The 21,459-nt window shown below is 49.7% G+C and overlaps 1 protein-coding gene across 4 annotated transcripts in view; it reads right to left on the reverse strand.

The window, feature by feature from the left end:
• The window catches only part of LOC144115601 (band 7 protein AGAP004871-like), a 668,261-nt gene that overhangs the window by 153,344 nt on the left and 493,458 nt on the right, over positions 1-21,459 (reverse strand). Inside the window, exon 1 of one of the 4 annotated variants that reach the window (XM_077650020.1) lies at positions 16,003-16,459. The exons of 2 other annotated variants lie outside the window; for them this stretch is intronic. In XM_077650020.1, coding sequence (XP_077506146.1) covers positions 16,003-16,303 — 301 coding nt within the window. In that variant the 5' untranslated portion in view covers positions 16,304-16,459. Of the gene's footprint in view, positions 1-16,002; positions 16,460-21,459 lie in introns of those variants that run through there. One more of the 4 variants, XM_077650022.1, reaches the window with a different exon arrangement.

The following is a 21,459-nucleotide window of genomic DNA, read 5'->3' on the forward strand; positions in this document are numbered from 1 at the left end:
ATCGTGTGTTTTGAAACTTTTGCGTGAGGTTCGTGCTCTGAGCCCATGAGACATGATTATGTTCTCCGACCTCTCCACGCTGATGGGCTTGGTTAAGCCAATTTTTATGTGCGACAGAGTTTTTCCACTTTGTGATTTTCTGAACCGCTTCACGCCCGTTAGCTCGTACGGCCCTGCAGAGAAGTTCAGTTAATGCTGCGTCCACTTTGCTTGTTTTTTTCTGAGTTTTGTGACTTTCCTTCCTTACGAGGGTTTCTCAGTAGGTGTATTTTGCACTACGCTTGCTAGCAGCTCGTTTTTCAACTGAATTTTTTATTCTAAGTGTAGAGAAAACGCTTGTTAAAACACTTGGTTTCAATGTTTTTCCCTCCACAATTTTACAATTCAATGTGTTCTGGATTGGGTGGACATGATCCACTTGTACGGGGCGTAAAATGTCAGTTTCACCGTGAGCCAAGACTTTCTTTTACAAAATGCACACCGAGACGTTCCCGTGAAGACATGGTTTCAGAAAGAGGGAATTTTTGTGACTTCAGTTATTTGCCGTTCCTTTGACGTTCCAGAAACAATTGAGCATTGCTTCACTAATCGTGATGACGCAATTTGGTTTAGGGATATCCTACAGCGGACATTGAAAAAGCAAATTAATTTGGCTTCTCATAGCGTACGGTACCGTAATGCTTCCTTATATGTTGATGAACAGGTAGACATGTTCTTTGCAAATGGAATGCACCGCCTATAGAAAAATTGTATACATAATAGCGCAAGACAACAAAGACGACAAATTAGAAGACGGGACGAGCGCTAACTTTCAACCGAAGGTTATTCATGCAGAGTGGAAATATACACACGTTGATAAGATTAAGAATCCGGCCATGCTCACAAAATGCTGTCCAATTTCGATTGAGCTTGCATTGCGAGGAACACGACTGTAGAGCAATTTTAGAAGACAGTGAAGCTATATTCCTATACAAGGATAGAAGTGTTAGGGAGACAGCAGATGCATTTTTTCATTCGCAAGGCTGACGCCACGTGCGCTAGCACATCTTCTGTCGCACTAAATAAGGGCGAGATTGCGGTATTGAACAGCATCTTGGGAGCATGACCGGATTATTCATCAACTTTTCGTCACTCGACCTGCGTAGCGGTTATTGGCAAATCGAGGTCGATGAACGTGACCGAGAAAAGACCGCCTTCGTTACTCCTGACGGATCGTACGAATTTAAGGTGCTTCCTTTCGGGTTGTGTTCAGCCCCTGCAACGTTCCAACGTATGATGGACAGACACCGTACTAACTGACCTGAAGTGGCAGTCCTGCCTTGTCTATCTCGACGACGTCGTTATTTTCTCCTGACACGTTCGAGGAGCACCTGAAACGTTTGCGTGCTATTTTCGAGGCCATTCGTTCCGCAGGTCTGTCTCTGAAGCCTGAAAAGTGCCACTTCGCATTTAGGGAGCTAAAGTTTCTTGGCCATAATGTGAGCACTCAGGGCGTTAGCCCTGACCCAGAAAAGACGGCCGCCGTTGCTGCATTTCCCTAGCCAACAGATAAACGAAGCTTGCGGCGTTTTCTGGGGCTTTGCGCCTACTATCGAATGTTCGTTGAAAACTTCTCCAAACTCGCAGAGCAGCTGACTCGCCTGAAAAAAGACTCCTAACCCTTCTTCTGGGGCCAGGATCAGGAAACAACTTTCACAGAACTTAAGGCCCGCCTCCAATCTACGCCTATCCTTGGCCACTTCGACAAGAAAGCCGCCATGGAACTGCACACAGATGCCAGCAATGTTGGCCTCGGTGCGCTGCTTGTGCAGTGGCAAGACGGTGGGGAACGCGTGCTCGCATACGCAAGTCGCACTTTGTCCCGTGCCGAAATGATTTATTCCACCACGGAAAAGGAGTGTCTCGCTGTTGTGTGGGCAATCACCAAATTTCGTCGCTACCTGTACGGCCGCCCGTTTCGAGTCGTCAGCGATCATCACTCCTTGTGTTGGCTTGCGAACCTCAAAGATCCATCGGGGCGCCTTGCACGGTGGAGCCTTCGGTTGCAAGAGTTCGACGTCACTATCCTGTATAAGTTGGGTCAGCAACATAGCGATGCAGACTTCTCTCCCGAGCTCCTCTTCCGTGCCCGCCAGATGAGCCCAACAACGATTCTGCTTTCCTCGGCACTGTCACCACGTCCGACCTTGCCCGCCACCAGAGGGCCGACTGCGAACTAATGGCTCTAATCGAGTACCTCGAAGGAACCTCTCCGTCTCCTCCCAGACTCTTCTCGCGCGGACTTTCGTCGTTTTGCTTAATAGATGGAGTCCTCTACAAGAAAAACTACAGCCCGACCGAAACTGCGTATCTCCTCGTTGTCCCAACCGCGCTTCGTTAGGAAGTTCTCGCTGCATGCCACGACGACCTTTCTTCTGGCCACCTTGGTTTTTCCAGAACATTGGGACGCCTCCGCCACAGGTACTACTGGCCTCGGCTTGCTGCGGTCGCCCACCGCTACGTTAGAACCTGTCGTGAGTGTCAACGACGGAAGATACCGCCGACAAAACCGGCCGGCCTTCCGAAGCCAATTGATCCACCGCAAATCCCATTTCAGCAAGTCGGGATGGACTTACTGGGCCCATTCCCAGTGTCCTCCATGGGTAACCGGTATATTGTTGTTGCCACGGGCTACCTCAGCCGCTACTGCGAAACCAAGGCTCTTCCCCGTGGCACCGCGGCTGAAATCGCACAGTTCTTTCTTCGCCACGTTTTCCTTCGCCACGGCACCCCCGCGGTTGTATTAACTGACCGGGGAACCGCGTTTACGTCGGCTCTTACACATGAGGTCCTGCGTCTCAGTGGCACCAGTCATAAAAAAATGACTGCTTACCATCCTCAAACGAATGGACTTACTGAGAGGCTGAACAAGACCATCACAGATATGATGTCTATGTATGTCGACGCTAACCATCGCAACTGGAACGAAATACTCCCTTACGTCACGTTTGCGCACAACACCGCCCTCCAAGAAACGACGCGCTTCACTCCCTTCCGTTTGGGGTATGGCCGGGACGCCTTGACCATGCTGGACGCCATGCTGCTCCCAGAGTGTGCCCCTTCGTCTGTCACCGGCGCTGACCAATTCATTCGTGATGCAGAAGCCGCTCGCCACCTTGCTAAACAACGGATTCGACACCAGCAGAAAACTGACGCCCTGCGTTACAACCTCCGCCACAGGAAGGTGATTTACCAACCCGGCGAGCATGTCTGGGTATTGAGCCCTATACGTTTGCGCAGGCGCTCTGAAAAGCTTCTGCGCAGCTACTTCGGCCCCTACTAAGTGCTACGTCAACTCAGCGAGGTGAACTATGAAGTGTTCGCTCAAGGAGTCGTCCGCTCTTCTCGAGCGCCCAAGTCTGAAGTCGTCCACGTGTCCCGCATGAAACCGTATTACGCCCGTTAGCCATTGTCGGAGTTCACATCCAGTGCCGCCGCCACACGCACCTTCGCACTTTCGGTGCCTCAATTCTGTTTTTCCCCTTGCCGGAGGCATAGAGGCAATGCCTCTTGAAATGAGGGGGGCAATGTCACACTGCTCACATTCTGCGAGCGCCGCCATGCGGCCGAACGGCCTGGCTGGGCTCGTGTGGAAGCGAAGAAGACGACGTTCCCGCTCGGACGCGCGCCGCTGGTCTTTTCGGCCTTCGGATTAAAAGCCCCCTTTTGTGTCGCCCTACGTTTGTCGGCGACAATATCGCCATTATGTGTGAATATACCTTCAGCTCAAAGGTGGCGCTCGTCCCCTCTTCTAGTCTGTCGTCTTTGCTGTCTTACGCTATTATGTAGATGCGAAACTAACAAGCCCAAATTTCCGTTATTTTATGAAAAACGCGCATGTTGAACCCGCATTGTGAATCTGTTGTTTCTACAAAATCCTTCAGCCAAATGACCATTCATCTTCAAAAATTGTATAACCAGGCGGACATCGAACCAGAGTGACGCTCCCTGTTGGTAGGATTTTAAGCCTCGCTTCCCTTCTAATGATTTGTTGCCCCGAAGTGTTTGGTTTTGGAATGATTTTGTTACCAGCTGCTTAAGGCTTTGTCAATAGCTCATCTACAGTCAGGCCCGAATAAGACGCGAACACGCATATGCCACACTTTTCTACTTTGCTGCGAAATATTCCTTTACAAACTGTTCATGAATATCTACCTTGGTAGACCCTTTACCCAGGAACATGAATCAGGCTATTTGTATACTGTAGCCGAAAGTGCGCGTGTCAAATATTTCGTTTTGTTAACAGGCACTATTCGCGTTTCATTCCAGCCTGACCTGACATCGAACATCATATCACAGTAATAAATACCATGCTTAAAAGAAAAAAGACCGACATGGCCGAGTGGGGCAAGACAACGGGAAGTGGCACAGATCTATTTACGCCGCCGCCGATTCAAAGCCCGGTCAGAGCTGAAGATTTACTTCCATGCTAGGTGCCATTCGGACAGGAAGTTTCGGAATATTTCGGATAAACTCGCTCGCATATTTAGTGTCCGGTTATGCCTCAAGTTCGGCTTCAGGTTATGACAATGGTCGCCTACTTTGCGGAGAATAGGAGCCAAAAACATTTTATGCTTAAAAGGCGACTGCCGCGTAGGGTGGATGTTGACTACAAGGTAGCTGATATAAACGTCGGAATTGCTTCCTGTTTATCGGCATGCGCGTCGGTTGCCCATGTTTTATTTCTTGCGCGCAGCTGTGTTCCAGCGGCTTAGTGAAATTACCGTATCTGCGTTGTAGGTGTCGTCGTACGGCGAGCGTTGCTACGGTTCGCACACACCCAGTGGGTTTTCACGCAGAATTTTCGCAACGCTAAGCATGGAAGATATTGCGCAAATTTACATTACCTTATTAAGACAAAAAACGTTACGCCGACGTTGAATTCTAACTACGGACGCTATTTCCTAGTGCATAGGCTCACCTTACCCACTAGCGTCCGCTCAGTGCAAAGCTACTGTCTCCAACGGTGCTGTATGTCTCGGAGAGGAGCGAATGCAGGCGAGGGGTCCCTCTATAACGATCGCGACGCATGTTGCGAGAAAAAGCTTCGTGAGTGATTTACGGCTTCAGGGAGAGTCTGAGGAGTTTATGAAGAACCAGGTTCCAAGCCATGGCTGCGCAAAAAGGCAGCAAAAAGCCTGGGCTGAGAGGACGGAGAAACGTTGTTACGATCTCCGCGTCGCAGTGACAGGGAAATATAGTCCGCGTGAGGTGTAGTAACGATTAACGTTACAATCATAGTCATAAAACTATACGTCGGGCTAACATTCAGAAACATAATCTGTTCCTTCTTTTTTTTAAAGCGAGGATTCACTGAGACATTAAAATCTAAAACAATAAGATCTGACGAGCCCGTCGGAAGTACACTATGAAAAGAGAATAAACGCTCCTGTCGGATCAGCCGAGGCGTTATTAGCCTCAACGGAAGAATGGCCTCGTAAACGCAGTTGTTCCGGTGCACCTGAATTCTCCACTGGAAAACGCAAGGCTCGCTTAAGTAAAGCACGTACAGCTCTGCGAGGAAACAAGATGGTTATCTATTTTTGCAGGATATCATGGACATTACTGAGGTACACATAGAGAATAAAAAGAACTTCAGCATGCGTAAACTGGCTAGGGTGAGTTTTGTCCACAAAACTCATTCTGTATTCGGCGGCAGTCATACGAAATCGCGCAGCTTTTACAGGAACATGGCATCGATATAGTTACTTGCGTTTCGTACGGCGCCAGTGCTAGCTATACGAAGCAATAATGCTATCCCCCCCCCCCCCCCCCCCCCCCGATCGCCCCTGACAAATAATAAAGAAAAAGAAAAAAAATGGCAGAGTTTCTAGGAATATTGGCATCTATGATTCTTACGATTCAGCGTAAGACAAGTACTATTTGCACTGCTTGTAAATCTCTGATAACTAATACCGTAGTACAGAGACTGATACTCCGCAAATGCTTTCTTACCCAGGAACGGGAGACATTTGCGTCGAATTGTTTTCAGTAGTTACATTTCTCTGCTTCGGCGCTCGCCGTGGCTGATATTTGTATGGAAGTGCTGAAAGTGTCCTTGAAGACTATTTTCTTCCATGGATCGGTGCCTGACGCCAGCAGAAGGCACGTTATGGGCATAAAATTCATTTATCTTCAGGAATGCTGCCACACGCCAGGAGTTGAAAGAAATGTGGGCATGCCATGAAGTTTTTGTACTGCAGGATACGAGCTTTTGGCTATGTCGTGAGCAGCCTTTTCTGTCTATGCACCATGCCGCGGTATTTTTCGAGGCCTGGCTCTTTAGTTAAATTTCATGCCTCTAGCAACAAGCTTGAGCTGGGATGGTGTACGCGAACGGCAAAATGAAACGGAGTTTAAAGTACTGCGCAAAATGATTTCTAACCAGTTGCCCAAAATTGTTTTAGAGACAAATATTAGCAAATATTCCTCTCCTGGTCATTGCTAGAGCGCGACTGCTAAATAAATGAGACGCGGAGAGCTATCGAAGCGTATTTGGAACCGCGAGCGCGCCAAGATACAAAACACAAGGTGTAGAACCTTGACCTCTGGAGCGTTCTATCTTGTTGAGAGGCTAGCTGCCGGATCTAGAGCGTCCATTTAATGCCACCGTTTCATCACTCGCAAGTGACTGTTTTCGGTGAATACGAAAGGCCTTATGTTGCTAGACAAACGCAGTCTTCAGTTTAGACTTCTTTTTTTCCTCTGCAGGACGCTGCGTCGGCACGACAAACGCTGCTATCTGCAGCAAGGCTGCCTCTCTGTACAACTTCATCTGCAAAACATACGCTTAACGCATATCAAGTGTCCAAACCAAACGTCGCTAACCAAGAAAATTTACTTGAAAACAGCCTGGTCAACGCGTGCCATTCTACACGTGGGTCGCAAAAGATAGCGGATTCTATTCCGCGCGCATCCAAAGACTGCCCTGCTGCAGTGGAGTGTCAGGTGGGCAACGAGTGGAGGGCTAGCCAACCTCCTCTCTTCCCCGCCCTCCTTACGCACTTCACTTCACATGCGGACACCCGGCTCAGATGAACGCCGCCTTATCCGCCCCTGCAAAGGCTGAACCCGTCCCAAACGAAAACAAAGAAATTGGACGCTACCCCTGAAGACTGCTGCCTCCGTTACGCTTTGAGCGAGCTTTATTTCGTGCGCCCCTCTTCACACTGCTCCGCGATCTCTCGAGGAGGCAGCCAGGTCGCGGGGGCTGCTCAGTGCCCAGCAGTGGCCGCGAACAGCGTCGAAGCGACCGCCGAACGGGTCGCCCAGAGGGCAGATAAGAGCACGCGAGGATCATTCGCAAGCGGCGGAGGCGTAGCTTCTCGCTCTTCCCCTGGATTTATAGGGCCGTTTCCTGTCGCCAGCAGGCTGGCCCTCGGCAGCGCCGCCGCTTTGTCGCGCTCCCGGGCTCGGCGGCGAACGCCGCGTGCAGGCGCCGCCGACGGAAAGACTGTATTAGGGCGCGCCACCGTCCCTTCCCTTCGCAATTGCACCGGCTTCCCTGGTGGATGGAATCATTGTCTCTTCCACACGGGGCTTTGTTTTTTCTCAAGCCCCCCTTTTCACATGAATGGGGGAATAATGGTAATTAACGTCCTGCTGAGCGCAAGGGACTAACCAACCATCCTGCATCTTCGCAGATAAAGAAAAATTCTCCCCGACTCGCGGCTTAAACCGCGGACCTCTACAGGGCTGAGGCCTTCCTTTTACCCCTCGGGCTCACCATAGGGCGCGCAGATTACCGCGTGAGGCTAGAGCTTCCAGCGCTTTCTAAGTGATATAGATAAGACAGCCGTATTTTTGCGGCAATAACTTAAGTAGAATAAGCTTTAAAAAACGCGAATAATCCGACTTTCGTTAATTATTCCTTCCAACTCAAGAGGACGCCCTAAAGGAAAAGGACTCCTGTTTTTCTTTAAACGCGGGAGTCTGACAAACATAAGGTGCTCTAACCCAGTGCGTGACGGGTTCTGCAGCTCACAGGCATTTATTATCCGAACTAATTCGAAACGACCTCGAAGCCGCACAACTTCGATTTTTTTTCTGAACATTCTTCACTTGCTCGTCTAGGAGTAACTGTTCGCACCACGTAGTGGTGCAATAGGGCGCACAGTGAAAATATAGCGAGGCTTATCTACACTCCTTCTTCTACATCCCCTATCATTGCGCCTCATGACAAACATCTCGAATAAAATAAAGAAAACATAGTAGTGCCTAGTTACGATACGCTTAAACTACATATAGGCGATTTTGTCCCGTCAGCGGGGAAAGAATTACTGTGAAAAGTTTTAAAGCACTGTAACAATCAAAACAGGTGAGCAAAAAAAAAAACAGGAATTAATGTGATTTAGCTTTGAACCACTGCTATGATTTCTTAGAGGGATTCATGTGTGTGTACAGAATTATCAGTGATGTATTTTTCCAACTTAAATTCGATATCCTGCTACTGGGGCGGCAAGTGTATTCTCATGTCTAATTGTTCTTGCTTTCGCTTCGAAGGTTGCCCTTAGAAGTGGCTGCATTGTCGTTTATTCGCTGGAAGCGAAATATACGCCGAAAAGATGAAGAAAGCAATAGGATCAAGAAACACCCCTTCTGAACTTGCGGCACGGCTGTGTTTATTGTGCTCAAATGCACGCTTTCCACAGATGCAAATATGAAGAAAGCTACAACAAAGCATTCCTCGTTGTGCGGCAAGCCACGAGCGAGTGAATGGTAGAAGCTAATAGAATACAAGATTCTCGCAGAAAACGGGGCCATGTAAGAATGCGGCCTTTTTGTATCAATGCCAATACCTCCGGATATGTCTACGCTGCCCTCAATCGTCAAGCGAGAAATGATCCTTATTACTTCGGGCGTCGCTGTATTTCCTTGCCCTTGCCCCGTACAGAAAGTTCAGTGGGCTAATGGTGAGAAACTTCGAGCAGTTTCCTTTACTTGTATCCTTTATGGCTTTTTTCTGTCTCCCGCCTGTCTACTGCGCCACTTTTTAATACACCACGAACCTAGTTTTGTCAAAGGTCGTGCCTGTCAGCCCCCTTTGCAGATAGGCTGATAAAAAGACTAAATGCCCCACTGCCCCACCGATAAAAGAAAAATAAAACGAGCTATGTACCGGCAAATGAAGAGGCCACTAGTCCCTTGGGCTCTCGAACATTCCTGTCCTGTACGGTGACAACCCGACTTGTACTCTTTGGAACCCGTAATCACGGAGTGTTTCCTCGCAAATTTTTTCTCTTCTTTTTCTTCCTGGGCCCCGTGCTTTTACCTCCGGGTTACAAGCTTTTCCTGCCCGACTCGGGAGCGCGGGAGGCGCCTCTTGATAACGAGCGGCAGTGAGTGCCGGTAAAAGTAAAACCAAACACCGCTTACCTAAGACAACCTTTCAGCCTCAGGAGAAGCGCTGTACTCTTCCGTTTACAGTGGTCTTGAACTTGATTCTACACCAACAAGATTTGTGCTCTGCCTAGTTCGCAGGGTTCTAACGAAAAAAAAACAAAGCAAAAAGAACCAGGGTGCTGTACTACACAGTGTGGTTTTCATGTTGCATCTTCACGATCCATCAAGGCATGCACTCTTTGGCGCTCTGGGCGAAAGTTACTGTGGGTTGGTTTTTTTTTTTCTGTCGTTCTCTTTGGCTTAAATTGCTTGCGACAAATTTTTCAAAACAAAATATTGACGAAGGCTCTCTGAGTCGAAAGTTACACTCCACTGATGAGAATCGGTCTCTGGAACGCTCAACAGAGGCCGAGAAGCCACGTACGGTTCAGTTAATTGGACACTGAGAATCAATTCTTACAGCTATTGCAACTGCAGTCATGCTAGTACAATCTTCCTATATCATTGCATAAAGTTAAGTAGAACGCGGAAGTTTTCTTCAAGCGTTTAGTAGCCGTTCGAAATTCCGTCTTTCTGTGACAGTCTCATTGCATCTCTGCTCGAGCGTTCATATAGGCAAGAATGACCGAAGGGCACATACGTCGAAAAGGAAATATGCTAAATGTTTCGTACCAGACGCGCTTGAGTAAACGGAGTATACGATTTACTACACGTCCCATTCTGAGATATCATTTGTATTCATAAGGGAAGTATAACTACGGTAAGCTCATCTGCGCACTCCAGAGAACGGGACGTTGGGCTCCTACAGCAACGTTCGCATGGGCTTTATTCCTGGTGCGCTAATCAGCAGCAGGATAACGAAGCAGCGTAAGAAGAACGGGCTATGAGGATTATTAACTGTTTATATCGCACAACTTGATAAAATCATTATAGTCATCCACAGTGCCTCAAGCGCAGACGCAATTAGCCTTCTCTAACTGCTTGCCAAACGAACACGAGGCGGCGTTTAAGTAATTCAGACGAACTGTTGTACTAAAAGCAGATATTGGACCTCAGAAAGTGACAGAATAAAGTGATGTTCACGATTCCGAGTCTGTATGATTGCCTACGCTTCAAAATGGCTGGCAGGTAAACGCACTCTCTCTCGCTCTTTTTCTTTCTCGAAACGCGGAATAAAACACAGATTTCACGCTCGAAAGCGCGCACGAATGCCGCGAGCTCGTGTCTCCTCATGATGGGGCACTGGCGCCATCTTAAAACAAGGGCGAGTGTAAGCTCTCCCCCCCCCCCCCTTCCCCTGCTCCTCTGCTTAGCGGAAATGGTTGTGCCTGCGCGCAGGCTCGGCAACCACTTCCCGCGACGGGGCGTCCTTTCCAAAGCGCCGCAATACGGGGCTGAAAGCCCAGGCAGCAGGGAAGCACGAATCAAGGCTTCCAACTTGCGTCGACGCCGCCGTTTTTTTAATCCCCTCCGTGCGAGACGCCTCCGCGAACGGGCGCGTCTAATCTGGCAAATGTCCGACGCGCAGCGCTTTTACGCTCTTGTGCATCTTCTCGAGTGGCATACGTCTGGCGCCTCCACTATGCGCTCCTGCTTGAGGTTTAAGTGAGCCTTCCTCCTATGGCCTCCGCTTTGCCGCTATCCTCAGTCAAGATATGCATTCACTGCGAGGCGTTTCAAATGATTCCTTAGCAGCTATTCTCCTCGTGGCTGCCTGCACCTAATAGCGGCAATATATGTCGGGTCATCTGTGCTTCACGAGCGCCAAGAGTCCAAGCACAACACTGCATCCTTAAAAACAGTGCACTGACCGTGTTAATGACTCGATCCTCTCATCCCCTAATTAGAAATTATGGCGAATCTCAAACAATGAAAAATAATCTAGTTTGCTGGCGCTGTTGGTAGTGAAAGGAACAGTTCGGAAATCACAGAGTTTTTGCTAAGCATTCGAAATACAGGCTGAGAAAGAAGCTAAGATTTCAGATACTACTTACACTTAAAAACTGAAAAGACTCCCTGGTTTACGTAGTAATATTTTACGGACACTATGTGCCTATGTTTTTTATGTTTCGGTGAAAACCTTGGGCAAGTGTGAGCCCTTTGAGTGATCCGGAAGCCTACACATACTAAGGCGATTCAAAAAGTATTACAACATTGGCAACCGTGGAGCCTTCATAATTGTGTAAAGCAATGAAACGACAGCACGCTACCCCAGTTCTTACCAAAATATTTTTCTTTCTTTACGACTCCTTGCCAAAAAGCGAAATGCACAAAAAAAAATCCTATACAAGGACGCGGCATAACCGCCGCGCCTTCGAACAACCTCCACTTGGCGGCATGCTGTTGCCAAGTCGGCTAAGGCAGCCAAGTGGCCGCACGCACAGCTGCTCTCAGCGCGCGCAAGCGAGCGTGCACAGTAGCCGTGCTCATGCGCCAAAAGCGTTTTGCTTAATGGGCTGGTAACAATGGCGCTTCGGAAAACGTACCATTAAGTGCCTTCGCAAATGCCACAAAGCTTTTAACGTATATTCGCTTCTTTAAACGAGAATTATTTCATCCTAGCTATTTGACAATATGGTCAAGAAATAAAGATGCTGCCACTTGCGAAAGCCGACACCCTATAATGACGGTTTTTCACCATACATTTTAAACTTCGCGCCAAGCGCGGCACAATGTGTATCGTGTGACGTTTTCGTGTGTAAGATGGTTTATGGTTAAGGGCGTTTAACATCTCAAAGTGACTTAGGCTATGAGGGAGGCCATAGTAGAGGGCTATGATGTACCCCTTATGTAATGGCGCTACGGGGGACATTTAAGGTAATAAACTGAACTGAACTGAACTCCGGCTAATTTTGACCACCTGTATTTCTTTAACGCACTGACATCGCACAGTACAGGGGCCTCTAGCATTGCGTCTCCATCGAAATGCGGCCGCCGCGACCGGGATCAAATCCGTGTCTTTCCGGTCAGCAGCCGAGGCGCAATAACCGCTGAGCCACAGCGACGGCTGATTTCGTGTGTAAGAGATGCGCATATTTTTTATAAAATGACCTAACTGCTGTGAGGATCCCGCTCTCCACACAGGTCTCTTAAGCCCGTTCCACGTCACACGGCCGAATGAGCATCGTTGTGTGTCATTTAGTTAACTATTTATTTGTAAATTGGCCAGTTATTGCTAGTCTAGCGCTCACCGCGCTTCTCCTTCTATTTGAGACGTTTTGCCCAGCCCGCACACATGCACGCAATGATTGACTTCTTACAGGTCATGGGCGTGCGCTTGGCAGTCGGTTATCCAGAGTTTCAATGCAGTCTTTTTTATTGTGTTTTGGATCGCCACATTTTGTCGCGGGTGCTTAAAGACGCTCTTGGGTCTCCGCGATTGCAGGAAGCGCAAACTTTTAGACACGGCGGGGGAAGGGGGGGGGGTGGGGGGAGGAGTTTATGAAGCCTCCTTGTTCGCTATAAGCGTGGTGCGGCCAGAGTTCGTTGTATCGCAGACACAGCGGTATAGCCTTAATACATATTTCATGGTACCAACGCCCTCGTTCGTAATAACCGAGCGTTCGTTATATCTCCGGCTGTTATAAGCGGGCTCGACTGTATATCGCAAAGGGGACACCATTCGCTACAAGTAAATGTGCGCTGTTTTAAAGGTGACGCTTTTCATTATCCATTTCTGTTGAGATTGTTCGAGACTGGGAACTGTCTGCCTTTGACTGTTGTACAACCTCAATCTTTTGATGCGTTCTACCGCACTTTGCGGTGTCTGAAATTTTGTGTTCCAAGTTTTGTCAAACACTCCTTACACCCCCTCCCCTCTCCCCTTTCTCTGTTGTAATGCCTGCAGAGACAATCCAATAATAAATAATCTTCCAATGAAAAAAATTCAATAAAAATCTGGAAAGCAAAAGTGAGATGGACACTTACTTTTAATTTATTACGTCCTTCATTACGTTGGTGAATTGGATTCGGCCGGGCTGGCTTTAGCACAATTACGGTGCGCGTGCGGTTAATAAGCGCATCTCGAGGCAAACTCTGACGCCTCCCACACTACAATGCGTGCGCCTCGCTGAAAGTGTACCTAAGGCCGAATCCTCTACCGCCCTCCCTCTGTCCCGAGTGCATATCTCGAAGCAGCCACAGTACCGGCTTGTTCCTATCCACAAATTCCGCCATCCACAGAATGCAGCGTGTCCGTTCAATGTTTCATGGCGCTGCTCTGAGAATCTAAGCGCCTTTCAATAATTAACAAAAAGAAATGCCGGTGTTAGCAATCATGTCTTGCTATATTATCATAAATCAATCGCATAACGAACACATTAGAAGGCGCGAAGTGCTGCTGGTTCGCGTTACTAGGCGACTTGAAAAGGCTGTACAAGTATAAGCTTGGTGTGCTCGAGTGCTAAGGATGTACCCTGGTTGCCTCGGGAGTGAAGAGAAATTTCCAGCGAGCAAAGCGAAAAGATTGCGCATTCATAAGTGAACAGTGTGCTGCGTATACAAGGTTAAAGAAACTGGCGAGGTGCGCTAGATGGACAGTTTATGCTCGAGATCTATTTTTGGGAAAGCGTTCCCCTTCGCACACAAATCGAACGCAGACTTTGACGGAAGCTGCACACATTACCACACTTCAGACCAATTCATGCAAGTGGATCGGTCGTAAATGTCCCTAGCTACCGGCGCTGTACTATAGTTAAACCAAAGTGGTGAGACTGACCAGACATGGCACATTATAAAGGAGCGTTTAAAAAGCTGAGAGTCGAATGACCAGTCTCGCACTGGAATCTGCAGTAAGACAGAGTGCCTGCAGTCCCCTCACAGAGCTATCTTTTGCCTTTTTATCTCTTGCCGCCGTAATGATAACACGCCGATAGTCTCCAACCGGACCGTTTCTTACAAAGCGAGACTAGCGGTGCTCTCGGGCAAATGTAACACTCAGACTTCTTTACTTAAACTTAATAACCAGCACTCATTTAACCCAAAAGCTTTTTTTTCTGAACACACTTATTTATCAGCCAAGGAGAACCTTGAGCTTCACAACGCCCCTCGGAAACCCGAAGGCAAAAAAGTGTTGAGAATGAAAATAACTGAGGCACTCTGGAGAGGGGGGTACATCACTTGCGCCATTCAGGGTGTAAGGTACATTACACAACGTTCAAGGTTTCCACAAATACCAGAGGGGAGTAGAGCGGTCTCTTTCTGGCGATGGTTTTCTTAGTGGAAGCACAGCAGCCGCGTTTTAAGGCTGGCTATTATCACAGCTTGGCTTGCGAGGTGTAAGCGGCGATTTCGTTCCTGTGCGTTCCGTCCTAGCGCACACAGACATAACACTCGGCCGTACATTGACGAAGGTTTAAGCGCGAATCCTGTCGAAACCAACCAGGACACAGTTGCGGGAAGGAGGGTTCGGCACGTGGCCGGCCCTCTTGAACAGGGCGCTACGTGAGCGATGGCGAAGTTCGGAGGACGCAGGGAAAAAAAAAAAGCAAAGCGTTGGAACAGCGGCAGGAGCAGGAAGGAGTAAGCCTGGGGCTGTCGCTAGGCGAAAGGAATGGCAGTTAGAAAGCCCAGTGGGAATGCTTAGGAGGAACCGGCGCATTCCTCGGGCCGGGATTGGAGGGCGGTCGCCAACGGCGGAGGTGCCTCTCGCGCGGCTGCGTTGGCGCTTCTTGCGGGAGCAGCCGCGCACTGCGGCAAAGCGGCATCAGAATGCTCGCGGAGTGCACATATAGCGAATAGCGACGCCCGCATTCGCGCCCTGGACTCTGCCGTTGTTAGGGAAGCACCTCCGGGGAGCGCACTGTCGCCCGCGAATGCGCCGCGCGTGACGAATTTCAAGCAGACCAGGCGCATTCACGACTGCTTCTTCCGCTCCTATTATTCCATGCGTCGCTCGTGGCGGTTCTCATGAACCGCCTCTGGTTGCGTAGGTCCCCTCCGTTTATCGCCGCCCACAATGCGTGGGCTGTGGTTTGGCAGCAAAAAAAAAAAAAAAAAGACGGACATAGCCACCTGAATCAGAGGCTGTGTCCGCCTTTTTTACAATTGTCTACTAAGGCAGCGCTGTCTTTAGCGGATTTGTGTTCAGAGTGACCGCAGGTGGTTTCCCGGTCTCCAAGGTTTCCTGGCATTCACGCTTACCTGCATATTTAACGCTTGTTTATAGAAGCCATGTTTAAACATACCGCTGTATCGGACAGTGAAATAATTATAAAGGTTTGAATTTTTTCGCTCTTTTACCTTATTAGGATTGCTTTTAACACCGCACCGTAATTCCTTGTGCAGAGCCATGTGACTTAAAACAGGTAGACATAGTATCTTACGAAGGGCTTACGAAGGGCTTTCTTCGCCACCTACCTTGATATCAGCATGAACTGATGATATCAGGGTACGGACAAGGAAAGAACAAAGTGACGGCTGACAAGCGGTGGAAAACAGTGGCTTGCTGGTGCTGCCGAGGGGAGTTTTGCGCGGGAGTCGGTGCTCCAGGCGGGCCACCGGAGCCGAGCGCGCTCTTTCTGTAGCCAACAGAGCCGGTGCACGCCAGCCGAGACCTGCGCGGGCGGCGCGCGCGTGGCGAAACCGAAAGCGTGCCCACGTGTGACGCGGTGTGGCGCTCACCGGCCGAGGTGGTCTGCGACATCCAGCGGTGTCCCGGCGGGTTCGAGTAGCGCGCCTGGTCCTGCACCAGGTGCGGTCCCATGGCCGGGTGGTGGATGGGCACCACGGGCGGCGGCGGTGCGGGCGCCACTAAGATGGGTGGCGCGGGCGCCGGCGGCTTCCCGCTGGCCGCCGACACCACCACCACGGGTGGTGGCGGCACCACCACCGGTGGTGGCACGGTGGCGGCTGGCGCCACGGCGCTCGGCACCTGCAGCTGCTGGGCCGGCTCGACGGGGTAGCCGCCGCCGCCGCTATCCATGGCCCCTCCGGTCGCTTCCCACGGCGAGGGCCTCGGTCGGCCGCCGTCGTGGCTTCCTCCCGGGCTCCCTGCGCGGCTCCTCGGTCCCTCGCGTGCAGCAGAACGTCGTCTTCCTCGTCCCCGGAGAGCACGCTGCGCTCGCGGCTGACCCAGGCGGCTCTGGCCCCAGCGCCGCGGTGCGACGACGCTGCCGCGCGCAGCGCCTCGCGCCGGCGCACTGCAGGCCGCCCTCCTCCTCCGCAGCCGCTTCACCCCCCCCCCCCCCCCCCCCCCCCCCACGCGGGCCCTCCCGCTCCCGACCCGGTGGGCCCCTTGACCTTCCGCGCGACCAAATCTGCTGGCCCACCACGTGCACGCCCATTGATTGGGGCCTCACATGCGCCGACATCGCCAACGTGCTGTGCTGTCGTCGCGGCATGTCAGCCACTGGCCGAGCACACTTCCAGTTTCATTCCTCGAAACCCCGACAGCTGCTGTGGGCGGGCGTCGTCAAATGGAGACGTTATGACGCAAGCTCGAGGGCTTTCGTCTCATTCACGGCCCACGATGGGGAGGGATTTTACAGCTTGGGGACTGCCGTCGTACGCATCTCTTTGCTTTCGTAAGGCTGCACAGGAGACCCAAGGAGAATGCCTACTTCCGAAACTTCCTCTGTGGAATTCTCCGTCCTTTCTTCTCGGCCATAGGAGGCAGTCCAGTGTTCATTCTGCCCCGTTAAGGGTATACGCTAGAGGCACGTAGAAGTATGCAAAATTGAGAGCTAAATTAGCGAATGGAAACACTGCATTCCCTTCCCTTTGTTCATATCAATTACAGGTTGCTGTGCCCTGCCGCCGTCGTTGAGTACCGAACGATTGCTCTTGCGGGCAGTCTCCAACTGTCGATTGAGATAGGCTATACACACAGTGGAATGTATGCCTCATGGACATTTCATCTTGAGCACTTGACATCATGTTTTCTTTTTGACGGATGTCCGAACCCCGTAGACGGGTCCAATTGGACTTATTTTTGGAAATGTGGCGGATAGTTTGAAGTAAGCTTCACTTCCGCCACCGGTTGGCCCAGTATTGCACTACCTCCGGGATCGGCCTTGTCTTTAGCGTGCCTTTACTATCCTGTCTTTCTATCCCATCTTTCAACTCTCCTACTATCTGCACGGGGTAGCGATTGTGGCTCGGCTTGAGCCAGTGAGCAGGCCTGTGCACTTTCCTTTTCTTTCTTCCTGGCAACAACAGAAAGACAGACAGACTTCTTTACGGGGAATAGAAATCGTTCACCATCTTATCTAAGCACTAAATATCAACGTACAACAAAGGCAAGGAAAAGCTGATAATAAATTCTGAGCTGTTTTGGGTTCTCGATGACAGCTAGTGGCGGAGAAAAGTGACTAAACCGTAACATCCTCGACGCCAAACTACTTATAATATCATCACGCTCACGTGTCTGTCTTAAGAAAGGCGCTTTCCATGCGAAAGATGATGTTAATCTGCGCCCTCCCCCTCTCCTACCATATTTTTTCCATTCGGTTTGCAAGTAGTATGTTTTCTGGCAAGCCGTAAATAGCGTGAAGAAAAGTTTGAACCTAAACGTTTGCACCGTCTCCAGATAAAGCGTTTGATTCCTTTGGTCCGTCTCAAGAGATCTCTGGACTACAACCATGGGAACTCGGTGGTCTGGTTGCTCTGATGTAAGGCTCTAATGGTCGCACATGAAAAAAAATGTTTCGTTAAATAGTTCATACTGCTTGCAGTGTATAAAATATCGTGTGCATGTTTCGAAATTTCCGTTAGTTAAGCCAATCCATCGAGAAGAATAGCTCACGGGTGCTGTGTACGCAGTCAGTTTCACAGTACGCCCACGCCGGCGATGCTGTCCCAGATGGAGATCGTACACGCCGGCCACCGTGGCGGCGACGCTCTTTTTTCGCCACTCAAAGAACATCAGCCACTCTAGCGTGCGCTCAGCAGCATTAGTGACGGCGCCTTTGACGAAGTGAAATATCTTATTCTCTTATCACACAAACATAGCATACATCTACCTTCATAAAGTCGTTAAGAACGAATATATGATGTAATAGTACGCTCAGATTGACGAGTAATATTAGCACGGCTCACAATTACTCTCGGTAGATTTCTTGGGTTTAGTGTCAGATTCATGTAAGCCGCCATGATACAGCTTGTTGGGAGAGCGCACTTACATCAGGTGTTTCTGTGGAGGCTGCCAGCGACTGCCGACAGCGCGAATGTCGAGGCCAAGTTGTTCCGATACGCGTACCACATTTTCTTCAGCGGCAAACATTTCGAACTCGCCGTGGCAGGCCCGTCGTTCGAGAAATTATTCAATATCCAATAGTTAGGGTTATAATTACTGTTATTATCCAGGCAATGACAACCACAAGTTTGGTTGCTGATGAGCTCATCGTAGGTGAGGTTTTAAGCGAGTAGGAACGTTGATGTTGCCGGGTGTGAAAAATTGCAAATAAATTGGAGGGGACACTTAAGCCTCGCCTTAAGGTATGACGCGTTAGCTTAATGGGTTAATTCCCATATATGGAGAAGGTCATTCTCTACTTTCCTTGGTAGTCCTCATGCCCCTCCCAGTGCAGTGGTGCAGCTTTTAAGCGATGCGTCACTGCCCTGCGATGGCAGGTGCTCCCAGCGGTGGGCCTTGTGCGGGCCAGGTTGCTCATCCCGAGCTACCAATCATTACTTTAACTGGCACCTGTCGACAACGGTGGGCAGTTTGCTCACAATCCGGTGGGCAGGTTGTGATGACGCCGCAAGGTCACATGACCTAGGTGGCCCACCTTCCTCCTAGGTCTCTCTGTGGGCACCACCTGCCAGAGTCGTGCTCTTGATTTTTCGCTCACAACGCCGACGCCGGATTTTATAAGTAAGGAGGGCTTTGACGCTATCGCCTTAGAATGCCATGGGACAGCTAAACTGTGACGTTGTTTACACGGTTCGTCTCTCGAGGATGCGGACGCCTCCTCTTCGGCCCAATTCTTGTCCTGGTAGCAGGTTTCTTCGCATTCCCGAAAGCTCAGTACTTGTAAAACGTAGTGGTGCGATGAACGTTGGCTCAATTTCCACGCCGCGAGTCATTAAGCTAGCGCTCGAGCACGAAGGTGCCATGGTCATAAGGGGACTGCCTGGGGACGCGGTGCGGTGCACTCCTGTATATTTTTTTTCTTCTGATAATCCTGCATCCTGAGCACAGCGTCGCTTAAGTACAGGCTTGCTCACATAACACTCTCAAGTAGGATACCACTTTCCTGACTAGTGTTGTACGAGACCATACTCCATGTGTATTAATGCTGTTTAAATACCTTAGACCTTTGAAGATTCTGTGTCATACATTGGCCCCTGAGAAGAGGACTAATTTTGCCCAAGCATAATTGCAAACGCTGCCCATGTCTTTACAAAACACCAAACGATACGAAGCGATTAAACAGAATTCATCGGCACGAGTTGTATGTAAGGGCAAGGGGGTAAGAAAGAAACGCACTCAATACGAAGAACCACTCACCGCTACTCTAAAACAATTAACCCTCATCTAAGAAATCTCATCGAAAATAATGGCAGCGCGGTCTCGTAAGCATTATTTTTTTCCTGTTGTTAATCGGTAGCCGTAAAGGGATTTAAGAGAAATATGCTCAATGTGGCATCCGTTCATGACGACGCAAAAGGGACGACAAATCGAATACTCGCAAAGAAGCATGTACCGCGGGGTGTAATGAGGCGCATGCTGACTGGGTTCTTTAAGATCTGCGAGACTTGAACGACGAGGGCCTCGTATAAGAGAAACGCAGTCGAAACAGGTCGAATGAACTTAGAGGCAAGTTTGTGGGATCTCCGAGACCATTGGCTTAGAAGGTTCATTTGTAGAACGTCTCCCTAAACCACCCCCTCCAAACGCACAGCGGTTTTTTGTGCGCTAACAAAAATTTGTTTCCTCACTAAAAGAGACCTCTCTCTCTCTCTCTCTCTCACACACACACACACACACACACACACACACACACACACACACACACACACACACACACACACACACACACACACACACACACACACACACACACACACACACACACACACACACACACACACACACACACACACACACACACACACACACACACACACACACACACACGCACGCACACACACACACACACACACACACACACACACACACACACACACACACACACACACACACACACACACACACACACACACACACACACACACACACACACACACACACACACACACACACACACACACACACACACACACACACACACACACACACACACACACACACACACACACACACACACACACACACACACACACACACACACACACACACACACACACACACACACACACACACACACACACACACACACTCTCTCTCTCTCTCTCTCTCTCTCTCTCTCTTGTGATCTCCGAACTTGGGACCACCCGGGTGGCGAGACCCCGCAGATCTGGAACTTCGTTTATACAAGTGTACTTGGTAGCTACTCTAACACAAATTGCGGTAGAGATTTAGAAAAAAATAAATCTGGGACACACATAGCCTACAGCGCTCGCTTCAGTGACGTAAAGGCCAACAACATGGAGCCTAGAGGTAACGCATCAGACGCTGGCTGTATACATATAATTTCACTTGCCTTGTGAAAGCAAGTGGAGTTTGCAGGTTTACGCACACCTTTTAATGAAACTAAACCTCTTCCACCGTTATGCAAGAAATCTAGCTCATTGTCGGGAGGACCGAAGTAACACTTCGAGAAATCAAGACGTTTCAGAGAATCCCCTTTCGTCCGTTCTTGATGCCGATATGGACGATGCGGGTGTAGCTTGGGCCTACAGCGCACCAAAGCCTTCGCTCTAGCCGGTAGGTTTCCACCTCGCTCGAAGGATCCGTTCAGCAAGTACCGTCATGAAAATAGCATGTGCAGGCCATCGTAGACTCCCAGGGTGAGGCACACGTTCCGTTCTGGTATCACAATGTAAATGATGATATATCTTTTCAATAGCTGCAAGACTGGCGTCGCACTGGGAATGACATTCCGCCAGTTTAAAAATGCATTAAGTTCGTGTTAAAAGCACGTCGTTCCGCTGAAGCATCATTTCCAGGATGGT

The sequence above is a fragment of the Amblyomma americanum genome, chromosome 1 (assembly GCF_052857255.1).
Source record: "Amblyomma americanum isolate KBUSLIRL-KWMA chromosome 1, ASM5285725v1, whole genome shotgun sequence".
NCBI classification, from domain to species: Eukaryota; Metazoa; Arthropoda; class Arachnida; order Ixodida; family Ixodidae; genus Amblyomma; species Amblyomma americanum.